General features: G+C 41.4%; 2 protein-coding genes across 3 annotated transcripts in view; one reads left to right on the forward strand and one right to left on the reverse strand.

The window, feature by feature from the left end:
• Positions 1-4099, forward strand: part of PPP2R3B (protein phosphatase 2, regulatory subunit B'', beta) — a 34279-nt gene extending 30180 nt beyond the window's left edge. For both annotated transcript variants that reach the window (XM_009331281.1, XM_009331280.1), the window contains one exon: positions 2902-4099. In XM_009331281.1, coding sequence (XP_009329556.1) covers positions 2902-3046 — 145 coding nt within the window. In that variant the 3' untranslated portion in view covers positions 3047-4099. The remainder of the gene's footprint in view (positions 1-2901) is intronic.
• Positions 4100-6433: 2334 nt separating this feature from the next.
• Positions 6434-17934, reverse strand: part of LOC103923036 (cohesin subunit SA-2-like) — a 59902-nt gene continuing 48401 nt past the window's right edge. Inside the window, exons 25-32 of the mRNA XM_009331284.1 lie at positions 17160-17311; positions 16240-16341; positions 14761-14915; positions 14529-14657; positions 10391-10581; positions 9194-9368; positions 8085-8178; positions 6434-6512 (exon numbers count right to left, since the gene is read on the reverse strand). Of these exons, the coding sequence (XP_009329559.1) occupies positions 6504-6512; positions 8085-8178; positions 9194-9368; positions 10391-10581; positions 14529-14657; positions 14761-14915; positions 16240-16341; positions 17160-17311 (1007 nt within the window). The 3' untranslated portion in view covers positions 6434-6503. The remainder of the gene's footprint in view (positions 6513-8084; positions 8179-9193; positions 9369-10390; positions 10582-14528; positions 14658-14760; positions 14916-16239; positions 16342-17159; positions 17312-17934) is intronic.

Genomic DNA, 17934 nt, shown 5'->3' on the forward strand with positions numbered 1-17934 from the left:
TTTCTTTTGAGCCTGGTGTTTGTAAACTCAAGCGACTCTTTGGTTGTAGGTTGTCTCTGCTTCTGACATTGGCATATTTGTCAGATCTTGTAGAAAAAAACCCTGACAATTAAAGAAAAATATTGCATCCTACGGAAGCACAGCCCAAAAAATGATGCATTTTATTTAATTACTTTCTGTATCCCTAGTTGGGTTGTTTGCATAGGCCGTAGCTTACCTGTTGGCCCTCCACGCAGATGGAGAAAAGCTTTTACCCAAGTGTTCCTGAAATTTTGGTGCTTCATTTCCTTGGAGTATAGATTATAATGCTCATTGTCTCCATTAACTACCACTTGGTAATTTGTCCAAGTGTTTCAAGTATCATATACACAACCATATGGATTGACTAAATGGAAACAGACAAGTATTATGCTTCATCTTACTGATTTCTGCCTACCCTTATATCAGAAGCTTGTGAAGACTGTTGCATTTAAACTGCTGAATTGAGATGCTTTTTTTTTTTCCTAATAGAGAGCAAAGTTAGGATGCCTTCCAAATTGTTTCTCAAATAAGAAACTGAATCTAAATTGTGAGAAAAATAAATGAAAATCTGAAGAGAGGTATTCAGGGAGGCATTGTCAAATCTGAGTTAAAGTTTGAATGCAGAAGGTCAGCAAAAGTGTCTTCAAAACTTAATACCAAAGTAGGACTGTCTGAACCTTTTTTTTTTCCTACAATTGTCCTGAAAAATGAAGCTTATTTTCTATTGCTGAATCTGAGAGAAACGCAAGACTACAAAAAGTTTCCTGGCTGCTGTTAGGAGAGTCTAATGAACAAAAACATTAACAAAAATTTATTATGAGCATTTTATTTAACGGTGTTGTACAAAAACCTTCCTTAAAATCATTTACTGTACTTAAAGGGCTGTAATGCCTGTCCGAACTGAAGTGACTGTTTGACAATCCAGTATGATTTTTTTTTTTATTTTATTACCTCCATGGTAAATATTTTCTTGACATTCTTATTAAAGCAGTTAATCTGAAATCAGCTGGGAGCAGTATACAGAAATCTAGAAATAGGCTGATTTCTTTATATCTACATGAGCTTTAGAAGTGCGAGGAGGGGAAAAAAAAAGGGCTCTTTAGAGGTGTTGTCACTGTATGGTTGTATTTTCATAAAAACCTCTGTGCTGGAAAGTAGCAATAGACTTTCTAATACGGTGAGAAGTAACTCAATTTTAGTGCCCAGGTGTGTAAAACTGGGAGAGCGTTTCCAAATTTCCTTTACTTGAATATCTTGGAAAGGAGTAAAAGTGATATTCCATGAGGCCACCAGAGCTTTGGAAGAGGGGGATTTTCATGTGGTCCAGTAACGTTTGAATAACAATCTTCTGAGGACAGGATGGATGGAACCTACAAACAGTGTCTGCGATACCCTCATGCTGCCATTTTTTAATGACTGGAAAAGCTGCTGTTGCCTCTATATCACTATGCAATAAACAAATCCAGAAGGTGCATTCAAGATGTTTCTGTTTAAAAAAGGGGGGGGGATCCTTCTCAAAAGGGTGGAATTAATGGTGTAGAAGACTATAAATTACAGGTTTGTGAGCCAAAACTGCTGTTATGGTAGAATACGCATCTTTCTTCCAAATCCTTGTTTTCAAATGTGTAACTCGGTAAAGTAACTCTTAGGATGACTTTTGTTTCCTGATCGAATCAGTGGTGAATTTGTGGGAGAAACCCAAGGTATTCCGTTCACCGCCTAAGCACCGATTGATGCTCACATAATTGAGGCTTTAATACCCCTGGGAAGGATGAAATAACAAAAAAAGGAAAGAAAATCAAGAACTATTTTTTCACTCACTGCTTAGTCTTTACCTGGTATTCTCAAAGCATCATTTTGTTAGATTGCTTTTACTCAAAATGGTGGTGAAGCTGGCTTAATATGTTTAATAGTTTATCTCTGAAGTGTTTCAACAGAACTGCATTCACAATTGAAAATGTTGTTCTTCCTCCTGCCTCTGCTATTAATGCTACTCTATTTTAGTGTTCATGGTGGCTTCTTAGTATTTAACTCTCCTTTGCCCTACGTCTTTCTCTGAAAGAATACTTCTAATCGCTACACAATGCCATTACAAAGTCGCATTTGAAGAACAGATACAGCAGTGTCTAAAGCCCGTTCTTCGCCTAGTCTTCTTAAGTAGATGGAAATAACCACGTGCCGAGGTGAGATGCAAGCAGCGCTTGGGAAGATGTGCACGACACTGAGTCAACCTAGCCCAGGAAATGGTCAGTTCTTTAACCTGACATCGTAAATCTCTACGGTCTTCAAGTCCGCCTTCACTGACTTGAGTTAGTTAAGCATTACTTTTCATTATCCATCTGCTCATTTGCATAATCAGCAGGAGGTTATCAGTAATTCCTCATTAAACAATTGGCTTTTGCTTTCTAGCATCTGCTTCAAATACACAGTTGGCTGCTGTCACTTCCTTGTGCTCACGTGCATTTTAGTAACACTTCCAGTATTCTTTCTCTTCTGTTGTATCTACTACAGGTGTAGTTTGTTCAGCCTAATTCCAGCTTTCTTGAAAAGAACTGGAGGGGTTTCTGTCAAGCACTGCAGGCTCGCATTTGACCATTTCTAACTTACGAGTAGTCCACTGGAGCGGTATGGGCTTTGAATCCTTTCAGTAAAGCTGCATATCTCACTAATAAGTTCTGCAGGTGATGGGAGGGTAAGCTGGCTTAAATTTAGGTAATTATTACAGAAACCTAGTGCTGCTTCTGGTTACATGTTTCTTGCCTGTAAATATAAAATGCTGGAAATAATGATCTTCCTGCAGGCGCCTTGTTAGTGTTCAAACCTTTGGGCACTTCCCAACATAGCGAGACTCTCTCCTCTTCTTTTTTTGCCTGCTCCTAGGTATGAAGCAGAACTGAACCCTGTAGACCATCAGAAGGCCAACGTCCTGAAGTATCAAATGGAAAAAAGACCATTTTTTGAAATGCCTTCCCATCTGGCTGATGTGGACTTGGATGAATATGACTATGAAGAAGACTTTGAGTAGTGGTTACTTCTGGTTGACACTTGCAGAAGAGAAGGGACAGTCTGCAGCAGGTCTGCTACACACCTATACGTTTCAGTGGGTTTTGTTTCCAGGAAGTCAGCTTCGTTTTGTGCTAAACGTTATTTAATCACTACACTACCTTTTAAATAAAAGAAGCGCATTTGTATGGAATGATGAAACTTTTTGTATTTATTCAATAGTCTATAGTTTGTAAAATAGATGAAAGTATTTATTGACAGATGTTGCATAATTCCTTTTTGGAAGAATAACAATATTTGACTTTGGCGAAAAGTAATCTACCGTTTTTAAGAGAACTGTGTAATTCTCTCTAAGTTGATGCGTGGTGCACTGACCATCTCCATCCCGTATGTGAACAGGTGCTCCTGTCCTGGTGGGGGAGGTAAGGAGACAATTTATACCTGGCCGGCGATGCTTATATGCTCATAGACAGTCCTAGGGTTTTTATGCCTCGGCAAGGAAGAGACGTGACCGTGAGTGCATGATTCGGCTCTCACTTACAAATAGGGTCTCACTCGACAAGCTGAGCGTATTAGTGCACAAGGAAAGCGAACGCCTGAGACAAGTTGCTTCTCTTCTCCATGTAGTCCTTGTTTGCCCCAACTTTTAATTTTGCTTGCCCTTTTAAACTTCAGTCTTTTCATTGATGTTCATTATAAAAAGATATTTAATAATGAAGTCTGTTTTAGTGTTCATAACTTGATCCAAAATGAGTGTGTTAATTCATGTAGAAGGAACCAATTTTTTTAAAAGCCTTTGTATAAATGGTACTTGATCAGTGATGTGCACTAATTTGTTGTGGGCATTCAGTGCTTTTGTCTGTCCCCCCTTCAGTTGTTTGCTATTGACACATTCCATGGATATTCATCGGTGTCACAGCAGCTTGAAATTGTTGCCTCACTCTTGCTGTTAAACAGATTTTGTTGGAAAAAAAAAATGTACAAAAAGATGTAAGTTATTTTTTGGTTGCAGTGTAGATCTGTTAAAATGTTTAAAAATCATGTTTGCATTTTCAAATAAAGATTTTCATACATGGAATTTAACAGTTCCAATTATGTTATATACTGCATACAATTAACTTCCTACTGTTAAAGAACCATTTAAGATACGATGGGTTTTCCAAGTATGCAGTCTGGTTGGATAATTACACCAAGCTGCATATGCAAAGCAATCAAGCGTGAAGCAGGTTTTTCTTCATCCAAAAGACAGTGTTGCTGAACAGCTGGAAGTGGCTCAGAAAAATCTGTTCCACTCAACCCATCACACCATCTCACGTAGAGACTTACATCCTCTGGATCTTAGGCAATGAAACTCATCTGTTAGTGAACCTTTGACAAGGCAAACTCAAGTCATTTTAATACCACTCAGGATTTTTAAAAATAAAATCAGGGTTGATTATGCCAATTTTAATGGAAACTCATCAATGTCAAATTTCTCTCGTGTTGGTCAGATACCTCTCACTACTTGCCCATGGTCTGGGATTTTTAAACAGTAAAGATCACAGAGGATTTATGTTAAGCATCTGGGAAAGGATGACCAACTGGCTTTCTACAAGATGACCCTGAACTTCTATTGCTGTTCAAGGGATAGTGACTTTTCCCTACCTGAAACCTTTCGGCTGGAAGCCCCCTTCTTAAAAAAGGGGCTTGTAAATGGGCACGTACAGCCAAGGACTTTCTCATCACACAGTGACATTTCTCCCTTAAACGGAGCTATGGTGCAGGGTAGATCTCCTCCGCAGCACCTGTAGCTGTTGTTGCCACTTTGTGTTTAAGGAAGGGCCTCTTAAATCCTGTTCCCTATTATACTTTTGATAAGCCAGTCCCTTTTTTTTCCTGAAGGATTTGCACAGCTCCAGTAGAGCAAATCACAGTGTTACTGTGGAAGTAGCTTTTCTTGCAATACAGGAATGATAGAGATTACTGTACCTTCCCCCAGAAGGATAATTCCCAGCCCTAGTCCTTTGTTACAAGAATTAAAGCATCTGCATGTTTGATGTGGTCCCAGGGATAACTGTTTTCTTAGTCCAAGTCCAGCTGTATTCTGCCTACCTGGTAAATGTTAGGCCTAGAGCCACAAATCTAGATAGATGAGGGAAACATCACTATCACAGTCCAGGTATTGGGGGGGGGGGGCGCAAGTCACAGGGGAACTGAGAACAAGTTGATCTGGGTGAGAACTGGCATTATCTTGTGGAGTGCTGGCTTTCCCCTTGCATACATAACTACGCAAAATGAAACATAATGGCTTTACTACGGCCTGGGAGACACTCATGGCTTTCACTTTTGTGTTCATGGGAGCTCACTTCTCAGTCTGTTTAATAACAGGGCAAACTACAAAGCCAAGTAGCACTGCTGCTCTTCTTACTCCAGACTTAGTGTGGGAATAGCACTTGCACTTTCAGTGCTAATGGATAGCAATGGTTACGTAGTTTATTTTACACAGTTACCATAAAAAAAAAGTATATAAAAAAAATAAAGCTGATGATCGATTGATAGCATTAATGCAGTGTACAATTCCATGGAGCAGTGACAAAGGGTCAGCAAAAGCAGCCAGCACACCCCAGCCTACTGCCTCTGAAACACTCTTGAGTGAAGAACATTTCCAAATTCTTAATGGAAAAACTTATTTTGAAGGGCCGTATTTACAGTCTATTTACATTGTCTTTTCAGGCTTTATATTTTCCAAGTAATTACCACATGATCACTGTGCATGAAGGGTTTCTTCCAGAGGAAAATACTCAGTCAACTGGTCCACTGTTCCGTTCTTTGTTACTTAGAAGCCTTGATGCAAGTCTCCTGGGAACGTGTCCTGAGCCCCACAGATGACTAACCACACCTCTGTGAGCACTGGAATTTAGAAATGGTTTCAGACGATTTGATCCAGGTTTTCCATCTTACAGGCAGGAAGTGGCGCTGCCAAGCCCCCTGCCATCACCCAGCAGGTCACAGCGTTCACAGCTGGGCCAGGCTCCTTTTGCCCCGGGGTCAGGTACAAGGAAACAAGTAGATATCCATCCTGGTTATCTCAAATGGTAAAGAATACATCCAGCAGAACGCTGCCCCCCCGCTGATCTGAGCAAGCTTGTCTCACCTAGTTTACAGAGTCTTTGACTCAATATTTGTCAATGCCCTGCTTCCAATCCTTAGGTTGGGAATTGTTCCAAGGCAGCATCAAGGACCAGGATGCAGTTTGATGTTCGTAACGCCCACAGCCTTAGCAGTGCAACAGCCAAATCAGTAACACCACAAACAGCAATGTGGAGAAATCAACCACGGTGCTAGTAACTGGTTCTGGGTGGATGCCTACAGGCAGGGATTTGACTTGATCGGTATCTCCTGCTGCCTTCCTTGATGCCATCACAACCCCGTTTTCAGTTAAACAATTTGCAGAAAAAAATGGTAGCGTGTTCTTCACTTCCATTTATCCTCTCAGCTTCTTAACTGTCCTATACCAGAAGAAAAAAAAATTAAGTCAGTCTCATACTATCAAGAAAACATCATACAAGAGCACATAAGGAATCAGAATAAAAGCGTAGCCTCTAACCATTTAGCAGCTTGGCCATAGCTGGCTCTTGGAAAGCACTATATTTAGCTTCCACAAAAGGAAAGAAGCGTTTCTATACCACAGGGAGCCCAGAAAAGGCACTACAGGGAAAGGCCACATACTAGATAAGTAGTGCATTTTCTGTATGGCTTCGATCTTGGTCCACAGATTTAAGTCCTTTTATTATCTATCTTCAATAGGAGCTGCTCCAAGCATATGGTCCAAGCAAACAGTCTACATTTTGAAAAGCATACAACTGGAAGAAAAGGTAGAAGTCCCTTTTTCCTCTAGTCCTCTTTGAAAAAACCCAAAAAATCCCACCACTCAAATGCGAAAAGAAACCATTTGTTCAACTTTACAGAAAAAACTCATATAAGTCAAAAATCAGACAAGGTCTTCGAATGTGGCTTAGATCCCAGATAACCAGAGCCACTGGAAATCAAGGGGTTGCCTAAATCACTGCAAAAAAAACTGTCTGCCAAACCCTGGGTTTACATTCTATTAGAATTTCAGAGAGCAGGGGAAATACAGGAGAAAAGCCTGAAGGAACCGCTCAGCCCCTTGCAATGGCTGACACAGCAAACCCTTAGAGGACGGGAGGGATGTGAAAGGCTGCAGCCCAGGAAACCTTATGGCCTCTTTTTTATTTTTTCCTTTCCCCTTTCAGTACAGTCGCTGTTGCAAGACCTCTGGTGTACAACAGGCTATTGGAGTCCTTGCACTCCACTGTCCCGAAGGACTAAAAGTCCTTCCCTGCTGCAAGTATCCATTCCAGGGCTGAGCCGAGACCCAGACAGACAGCTGCAGTTTTGCCAAACTATTATCTGATCCCAAAGGCAATCGGTGCCCACAAGACAACCCCCAGGCTACGCTGGCTGCCACTCCAAGCTCACAAATGTTTGCATGCTTCCCTTCAAATCCCCAGCTGGTTTGGGGACAATTTAATCTCCCCAACAGCCTTGACTGGAAAAGGGCAAGAAACAAGGGATGCTCCAGCGAGAGCCCTGGGCTGACCAGTGATCAGACACATTCCGAGTCTTTCGATCTAAAGAGCACAATGCAAGCACCATTTTTGAAGTAGACATTCCCTGCAGGCCATGCAGCAGTGCCATCTCCGCAATGTGTCAGTAACATGAAGCAACTGCAGCAAATGGCTCTTAATCAAGGAGCTTCACAGCATGGGAAAAAAAGGAAACCGGATCCTCCTCTTAATGCATCCTAGCTGGTGTTCAATGTACTGAAGATGTCTAGACGCTACAAAAAGAATTGCCTTAAAAATGCGGCTCAAGCTGAAGAAGGAGACTACAGCTGCAGCTGGAGAGGGAAGAAGGGAGAACCCCTTTTCTCAGCCTGAAAGGGGCCACAAAAGAGCAGCCCCTTTGCTGCTAGATGGGTACTCATGAGACCCTGAACTCACATTCACCCACCTCAACTACAGCTGTCCTCAGAGCTGGAAAACCCGAGCCGGAATTACCTGGTCTGCACCAACCACGTCAACATCGACATCTTCAATTGTGTCTTCTGCTTGACCCTCCTCTGAGACACCTTCTGTCTTAATCTCATCTTTGCTGGAACAAAACAAAGCTAAGTCTTGAGAAACTTTGTAACAGAGGTTGCACATTGCACAAGTGTGCTTAAGGCAGAGTAGTTCACATACTAAGATCTGCTGCTGAGACATCCATGTAAGGTAGCCCAGAGTTTCTGGCCCAGTATTTCCCAGGTATGAAAGAGGTTATGCTCTGAGGAATTGCCAATAAAGCAGTTCAGAAATAAAACATTCATTTAAACAGGGGCTACCTTCATGTTTAACAAATTTTTGTTCTGTTTTACTTGCATTCACCAGGTCCACTCAACAAGTGTCCCAAAACCTGGAAAAGTATGCATCTTTCTGGGATTTGTGTTTCATCTTTTAACCTACCCATATGGGAAGTGATGCCTAACACCTCAATAAATGAACTGTCTTAAAGGAAAACATCCCAATTGAGCACTCTGAGTGCTTTACAGAGCTCAAAAGTAGACTCCAGACTCCCTATTTCTGCAATACCTCTCTCACATCCAAATTCTGTGGGGTTTCACTCAGGCACGTGTGCATGCTGCACGCAGACATGCACCTCTCTAAAAGACAGTCACCAGTTACACAATAGCTTATAGCAGATCTGCAGAGACAAGAATCCTCTTTCATTTCCAGAGATGCCGAAAACACTCATCATCCGGCTGCAGCAAACAGCCAGGGGGTAACCAACACCACAGCCCTCTAATCAGGACCACAGAGAGGAGAAGTGGGACAGGGAACCTTCCTCCTCCTTCCTTGTCTTTTTCTCTGCACACTCGATACTAGTCCAAGAAGGCACAGAAGCGCTGTGACAGTGGGGGACAATCAGGCTAAAGCAGCAAATGTAGATATCGGACTGAGGAAACAAAAACACAACCTGCCCTTGGGACACAGCCCATAAGAAAGACAGGAGGGGCACACACCCTGTGCCCATGGAAGTACTACGAAAAATGGAAGCAGAGGTGGATAGAGAGACCCCGACTGTCAATACCAGGACAAGTGAAGGAGCTTGTAAGACACAAAACTCTCACCAGTATCTTCTCCGCAGCCCTCCTGGACAAAGGAACGGCAAATGTTCCTGCAAGTGCATCTCTCGAGATTTTAGCCTCTTTCTGCTTCTCCCTGCTGCAGAGGCAAGCTGGGAAGCACACTGCAGGTCTGGAGCTTTGCTTGCTGCTTCAGTCTGGCTGGTTTCAGGCAAAGACCCTGTAACAGACAGTGAACATACTCGTTCTTCAGCCTCACCCTCATAGGTCTTGAGATGGACATTTCCAACATGTTCCCCACAGCAGTGAAGCAACGGGGCCAAGCTCCAAGAGAGATTTGGAGCAAATCATTAATTTATTGAAGGAGCCAGCTAAAAGTCACATAAAAGAAATTCAATTTAATTTGCCCACTGGTCATTTTTGCAATCTAGATTTAAGATCTTGGCCCTGGTCCATAAGTGCTATCAGTACTGCTGAGTCTACATAACCCTCAAGAAAGGAGGGCCTTTGGGACACAAAGGAACAAGCTTTCTGAAGGCAGGTCACTGAAAAGAAAGTTTCTGAGAAAGGATGAGAGAGAAACTAAAGTACGCTCTGGAAAAGTTCCCTTTCCTCCACATACAACTGCACATGTCCATAGCACTTAGCATTTTTACTGGCAATTGTTTTCATCATGGCTTTACTACATTTAATTAAGTCCCACCATATCCATTCAGGGAATACCTCATTACGGATTGGAAGTCCGTGAGAGCTGCTAAAGCCTCGATGCAGCCCACCTAATTATCACACTTCAAGTTAGGAGTATAATCTTACAGGCTCCCTAGAAATTAAACAGAGAGAAAGACCCCAGAAGATGATTTGGCCCAGATCATCTGGGCTGAAGATCTGAATCAACTTCTGGAAATACCTCTCCTGCCTCAAGTACCTAGAGAGCCTAAAGCAACAACGCCCTTAACTTAACAATTGAAAGCAATGAACCAAGTCTCAATGGCACAGACAAATGCCAGAGCTCAGTACAGAGCAGAATTCAAGATTATCTGAATTTGGCTCACAGAGTCTCCAGACCAACCTTCCTGCTATTGCCTGATGAAGAGGCCTTTAACAACAACAAAGCTGAAGGCAAAAGCCACAGTTCAAACTGGAACGTCCAACACACTGTGGTACTGCTAATGCAAAGCATGAAGTGCATTTTTGCTGGGACAAAACAAAGACAGCCCATCCAGAACAGGGAAGTTTTCATACCATTAGACAATTTCCTTTTAAAAGAAGACATCTTAGATGTGCCCACGGGGGACCACTCTCCTGAACTGCCGAGGACAGAGCTCTCCTCGTCTTCACTTGCCAGTAAAGAGTTTCTGTACCAAATCAACGGCTGCCATTCGTCTCCTTTGCAAGGCAGTGGTTCTGCTATGTACCTCTGTAAGTAAGCATACCTAGAGAAAACCAAAAACAAGCATAAGAAAACTCAGTATCGTTCCCCTCAATGTCTAGGGAAGCTATTGCTAGAAAGGCATTTTCCCTTTACTCTCCAAAGGTGCAGACCGAACTGTCGAAGAAAAAGAAAGGGCATCCCTTTCCTCAGAAACATTGGACGTCTCTGAAATACCTGAATATTTAAAATGTAAATGTCTTCAAAGCTAGAAGAGTGTTTGAATTTCAGCATTACAAACAACACTTGATTCCCACGAATTACAGAATTACATCAGTCTCTAGAAAGAATTTCCTGAGCAGGTAAAGTCACTGCCAATTGCTGCTGCCAGGAGCAGTCTGAACGGAGCAGAACTCTGCAAGGATGCACCCCTTGTCCTGGTGGCCCTTTTCTGCCTCATGGACTGCAATGCAAAGGAGATCCCAGGCGAGAGATGCTCCTTGTGATTCAACAGTACAGCAGGTCAGGAAATGGGGTATTTACGCCATGAGTGCTTGTTTTGTTGGAATTATAAAAAAGATCAACCAACAAAACCACTTTCCTATAATATCATCTCAAACTCAATCCAATTCTCCCAGGTTCCCAACAAAATTTCAAGTGTCTGCAAGAAGCAGTTAACGGCTCTGCAATTACGACAACACAGAGGATGTGAGAAACATTGGTTCAAATCCCTGTTCTGCCTGATTCAATCCAGAGACTTGACACAGGGCCTCCCTGAATCCCAGGTGAAGCTATCACCTTTTCTGGAGCAGAGAGGTCTCCTTCAAACATTCTTTTTGAAAAACAGCACATTTCTGACAAAGTCTTTCTGACCCGTTCCTACTTTGTAACAATAAGAAAAGAAAACCAAAGTCTGACTCGGGATTAGAAACTGGATATTCCCTACATTTCAGCTACAGCTCATCACTTTAAAATCAAGCCCAGTGTCGTTAAAACAGACCCCACCTTAGCAAATACCAGAAATGACAGTTTCAATGCCAGCCTGTACAGTATATTATTCTTTCTTTGATTAGAAGTGTGGCCTGGAAAATATCAGACATTTCATTCACTTTGCAAAACAAGAAAACCAGTGCTGGGAGGAGGTTAGGGTTAAGCACCAACTCCGAAACAATTAGAGTCCTGGACTCTGGGGGCCCCAGGCATCGAGAAACCCTGGTAATGGAATTTGTTGGTTTCAAACAAGCACGTATTGTAACTACTGTTTTAGGGTCTAATCCAACTGCTATCAATGTCAATGGAAAGACTCCTACTGATTCAGGAATCAGGCCCTTCATGCAGCTTGTTATTCAATAATTCATTTCTTGTGTGCATTTTGTGGCACAGAGCAATTGACAAGTCAGATATTTTACTGCTACAGCCTGGGCAATTAAAGGGGAGGAGGTTAAAATCCAAATACTTTGATGGTGTTGAAATATACTCCTTTCTAACAAATGCCCATATTCTGTATCTCATCTGTTACAGGTACGTTCACATATGTTAACATACAGACCTGGACATCAATCCTATGATTAATAATAAAAATGAAAATAACCAGATGTTTATTTCTAAAAGTTCATGTTGACCTAAAACATTCCATCCAGTAATTTATGATGGAGCTAAACCTAAATATTTCTAAGAGGAAATACAATCTCCAGCCTCTGCAAGGCATTTTAGGCCTCCCAGAATAGAAACTGTTACTCTAGAAACATAGTCTGAATGTAGTTGTGGATAAAACTGCAATTTCCCCCCTTGTGAATTACATTGTTTCCCATTTGTTCCCAGCAGCAGTGGGAAGGTCCAAAGCACTAAGAACTGAAGTCAAAGACCATTCCCTGCTAGGTTCTGTATTTCCCACAGAAGTTTTCAACGAATAAACCTACATGAATGTATCCAATACATTCAGGAATATACTTCTGGAATATATCCCCTCTGGTCAAGAAGTTAAATATAGCCCTAGGAAAAAAATTATCAGGATTTAGCTTTAAATCTGCCCACACCAATGATGAAATATTTTCCTCTTGTTTAATTAAAAATTACTCCTTGGAGGTAAATGAAATGACAAGGTTTTTCAAGGATGGATTAACAGAAATCTACTTATTGCACAAGTGTCACCACACAGACGATAACAGCTCTTTAAAATCCAGACAACGTGGACAGAGTTGTACAGAAACTGTACAAAACAGGGGCTGGAGCACCTCCCCTATGAGGGCAGGCTGAGAGAGCTGGGGTTGTTCAGCCTGGAGAAGGGAAGGCTCCGGCGAGACCTTACTGCGGCCTTCCAGGACTTAAAGGGGGCCTACAGGAAAGATGGGGAGGGACTCTATCAGGGAGCGTAGTGATAGGACGAGGGGTAACGGTTTCAAACTGAAAGAGGGTAGATTTAAGTTAGATATTAGGAAGAAATTCTTTACTGTGAGGGTGGTGAGGCACTGGAACAAGTTGCCCAGGGAAGTTGTGGATGCCCCATCCCTGGAAGCGTTCAAGGCCAGGCTGGATGGGGCTTTGAGCAACCTGATCTAGTGGAAGGTGTCCCTGCCCACGGCAGGGGGGTTGGAACTACGTGATCTTTAAGGTCCCTTCCAACCCAAACCATTCTGTGATTCTATGGTTCTATGAAAATCACTTCTAGTAGTAGATCTTAAAGATTCTCCCCGAGAAAAATGCAAGATTACAAAGGGAAGTTATCACTACCCATAGATTATCCACTTTAGATTTACCAGGGGTTGTAATCAGTATATGTCAAATATTTTTCTTCTGTATTTTGCATTTTGGGTTTGAATTCATTTTTTAAAATACATTGTCTGGGTAGCTGGCAATCGTTAATAAATTGTGTTTGTCATGTAAAGTAACAGGAAAGTAGACATTTTCCCACTGTTGACCCTTGTTATATAAAAACCGGTTGATGAGCTCCATGGAAGTTAACCTCCAATTTAAGACAAAGTGACACAGGAGCAAACATTTTACACAGGGCTCAGCAAGATGTGACGGCTGGGGTTTTTTTCCATTTCTGCTGACTGCCTCTCCAAAGTGGAACTTTTCTTGTCAGGTGTGTATGGAGTGTTTTGCTCAGAAATTCAAAAAGGCAGATGTGTCTTAATGTTCCATCTTACATTCCCATGTTTCCAAATACACTCTCAGGAAAATGGAAATACTTGTTATATATTTTGCAATCGTTTTTACAGTATCTGTAAATAGAAGACTGAAGTGCAGAGATCCAGATCCAAAATAAGCAGCACTGACTAGGGAAGTAATGACAAAGGTCAAATAGAAGGAAGAGCATTACTTCCTTCTCAAAAATGACTGGAGTTGAGGCAGGTGAAGAAGGGAATAAGAGACATAATCACACATCTCTCTGTTCAGATGCATAATGCCCCGTGATGCCAAAATAAGGCTGTCATTCTTCTATTATTAAATGTAAATATTTAAACCACTGTAAAACAGGCCCAATTGGATCAGGGCATAGTCCCCTGTAAATAGTAAATTTGTGAATTTAAATATCCACATTATGAATAGTGTCATATATATTTCTATTCCAAATATATTCCATAGAACTCACGTAATTGCATGCTGAAGCTGTGGAATTAGATCATCACAAAATAATGATCCGGGCAGTATCTCTTCCTCAGTCTTCTCTGCTTTACTTTTCTGTTCAGAAAAGCATCCACTAGCCAGTCAAGTTGCAGATCTCTTCCACCAAATTAACACTGTCATTCCTTTAGAAGAATTGCCATATGTGGCCATAACTATGTCTAAAGAAGATCTAGAATGTGTACTGCACATACAATCTGACATAACTACTACTACAAAATTCAACAAGTGTCTCTCAAACTAACAGCCTCAGGGGTGGACTGATTTCAAAGGTTCTCTGAAAAGCCCTTGAGCAACTTCTACAACACTGAAGGTCAAGTGTCCCATGTACAGGGATACACAAAACACAAACTGTGTATGACAGTGTACAAGAACTTAACTTACACTAGTCTTTTGTCTGGCTTTAGCAGCTTGTTGGAAAATTCACTGATGATTAACAGAAAGCTCAGGTTAGGAGGTAAGCATTTTCCATCTACTCCAGTAGCTCCTTGAAAAGCAAATTCAATCCCTTCCCTATTAGAAGAAAAAAAACAAAACAAAAACAAAAACAGAGTAGTAAAACAGACAACTAACAAAAGCAATGACCACGGACAAAGTGATGTTACGTGACACATACTTGTGTATCATGGCTACAGATTCTCTAGATTTCACTTGGTCCCAGCCAAATGTTAGTGAAAAGCGACGAGCAAGTTCTTTCATATTTGTGAAGGAAGCAGAGGAGAAGTCCACACCATTACTGCTGTCTTGGCTTTCTGCATGTGTCTGAAACAGCTGCAAAAGAAGTCTCAGATAAGCAACGATATGTAATCCTACAGGCAAACAAAGCACCAGGAGGACACAGAGATGCACAGCAAGCAGCAGTTAGCTTACACAGACAGAAGCTTTACAAAAGAACAGGTAAGTCATGTGCTTCAGGAGCACATGACTGGAACAACAACAAAGAACTGACGCAAAGGACGCTGTTGTGCTTAACAGACAGGCACAAATTAAAAAGTAAAAATAAAAAATGATGTGCATAAACAGAGAACCAATTCCTGAAGATGATGGCTCCACTGACCCCATCTCCTGTTGGGACTTCTGAATCAAACCCCAGAGGCCTAATTTGCCTGAGAGGCTTTCAGAATATCAGAATGCAGATACAAAGCAGCAAGTTCGGCAGCAGCATAGTCCAATTTCTGAGAGTGAGACTGGGTCAAAAGCACGTCTCGAGTCCAATTAACTATGTTTTGGGGTTTTTTCCCAACAGAACATGGAGGTAGCATGTTCTCTTCAACCTGTTAACTTTCAAGGTCAAGCAAAGGCCAAAAAGGGCCTGTTGTCTATGTGATACCTAAACACTGACTATGTCAGCAGAATATATGTAGCCAAATGCTGCTTAGCCTCATCTAAGCTCAGATTTCAGGGGCTAGTTCACAGATCTAAGCTCTTGGCAATGCGTGTGAAATAAGCAAAGCTCATGTATCAGCACTCCCTGGGAGGAGCCTGCTCTGAGGTTTACAGCACGACTCCAAGCTAGAAGCAGCTCTGGTCATGGGCAGAGCCAGCACAAGCAGCTGCTAAAATAGCTAACTGGCCTCATCAGTCAGCAGCTGCAAGCTGCAGCAACTGAGACCCTTCAGAAGAGCTGCACCCCACTTTCTTACAGAAAAAAATCCTGAAAATACTGGGGATTAGAGCTGGCCAGCCACAGACACATTTGTGGTTCCTCAAATTCAGTAGGAATTGAGGCAGTCCGTAAAACACAGAATAATATCCTTAACTTTTGTTAAGGTTAAGAGACACCTACCAAGAGACATGTCCCAAGAAACACTCCATAATCTCACATCAGTCCTAACACACTATGGATTTGAAGATTAAAAAGACAAAAAAAAACCATGCACAAAAACAAATTTTAAAACAGATGTAATGATTTGAAAGACGTTTTAATTATGACATGCAAAAACAACATACATGTAAAAAGTACAGGCAAGGAAATGATTTCTTCTACTAGGTTTTTTAATGAACTTGAGTAATTATGGCAAGGTAGGTAAAAGACTCCAATATGAATACAGCTGTCATAAGAGCCCCTAGCCTCTTGCTTTAATCTTAACCTTACCTGCTGCAGACAGAGAATCAGTGTCTTAGCACTCTGAATTTTGTTATTGTGCCTCGTCCTGCTTAACGTTTCTTTAATTATGTCTCCAAAATCATTGTAGGTCTATTAACAGCAACAAAACAAATGAGAATTATCATTCCCCTTCTTTAGCACTGGGAGTACACAAAACACATGACTGTGTTCATGTCACACAAGAAGTTCATAAAACACTCCCAATATCAGAACACCCAAGCTAAAAGATGAAAACTGGACTTTTTATATTATTTCATATGTAAAGCAATGGTATGCTCCTTTAAGAGTAATGTGAGGATTAAATGTTAAGTATTTATTATAACAAAAGAACAAAGCCTCCTTAGGAGAGAAATAGAGAGTTTTCTGTATTTAACCAATGCTTGCCTTGGGCCCAATGAAGTAAAGAACAAGATCCATATTCAGGTATTTCCAAATTCCTGTTAGTTGACTCAAAGCAACTGTCTGCTCTGTGCTGCTCTTGGCCCTCCTGAAATCCACTTCAGAGTGGCTGAAGCTCTACCAGTTGTCTAAGCACATGGACCCATGTGAAACCTAGGCCATCTGCACAGGGACTGTGTGAGCTGTATGAAGTAAGTTGACCACTTCAATGTGAGAATCTATAGTTAAAACGCTCTCGCAGCCATAAATTGCTTCTCTGCAATAGCCTCTCTGGAGAAGCTGAGGAGCAGATGTTCAGACAGACATACCCTCTACTCAATTTTCAGTTACTTTGTCTGCAGAGCAGAGGAGAGATTTGTCCCACTCTTGCTTGATTTTATAGACCTTTTGTGATTACACAAGGATTCTGAGCCATAAGACTATTGACGCCACATCTTCCACAAACACTGGAGTCACTTTCAAAAACTAAAATGCACTGATAGGCAAAGCAACCTTATCTAAAACATTACCTTCACATAATACTTATAGATCTCAGCAGCCGCAGTCATCTCTACCACATTATACACTATTAACTTGCAATATGCTGCAAGAAGACTCCGCTTTTTGTGCAAGTCGTCAAGTTTGCAACTTTCTTCCTTTCTCTCCTCCTCTTCTGTCAGGTCTAGGGAAACAAAAGCATTGAAGCTTTGTTCTACTACTTTATTCAAGATATCTCAATTTTAATGACCAACTTTCATCCAAATAGCACAGACTCAGCTGTTCAGTCAACATGCTAAGCAACAGATGCTAGTGCTCATCCCTGTATATATCAGAAAACACAGGTTTATTTCCATTTCAAAGCTTGCAGCTGATGACAGTGAAAACAAGTTATTTGCACAGTGTTCTCCTCTGATCTTCACAGGGCTTTCACATTTCTAGTAGTCAGAATCTTCTTGTACAACACTGCTCACAACTACAGAACAGAACCAAACAGAGTGCAGAATAAAAGACACAAATACACCAAAAGGAAAAGACCAGACAAATTGCAACCACTTTTTTTTTTCCCTAGAATAACATAGGTGCTAGTCAACAAGAGAAGAGTTCAGGTGAAACTCTCCAAGTGGTTATCAACAAAGGTAAAGAAAAAAGTCATTTCATATCATTAAGAACACATGAAGTCTCTGTAAAATGAGTTAATTACTAGCTGGATAACTTGTAGAAAACAAATACTCTTAAGAGCCTTCCAACACAGCTATGAAGGTGCTTGGGGAGAGCTTCTTGCAGCAGGAGAGCTGAGATACACTC

Source organism: Pygoscelis adeliae, unplaced genomic scaffold (genome assembly GCF_000699105.1).
Source record: "Pygoscelis adeliae isolate BGI_AS28 unplaced genomic scaffold, ASM69910v1 Scaffold149, whole genome shotgun sequence".
Taxonomy (NCBI): Eukaryota; Metazoa; Chordata; class Aves; order Sphenisciformes; family Spheniscidae; genus Pygoscelis; species Pygoscelis adeliae.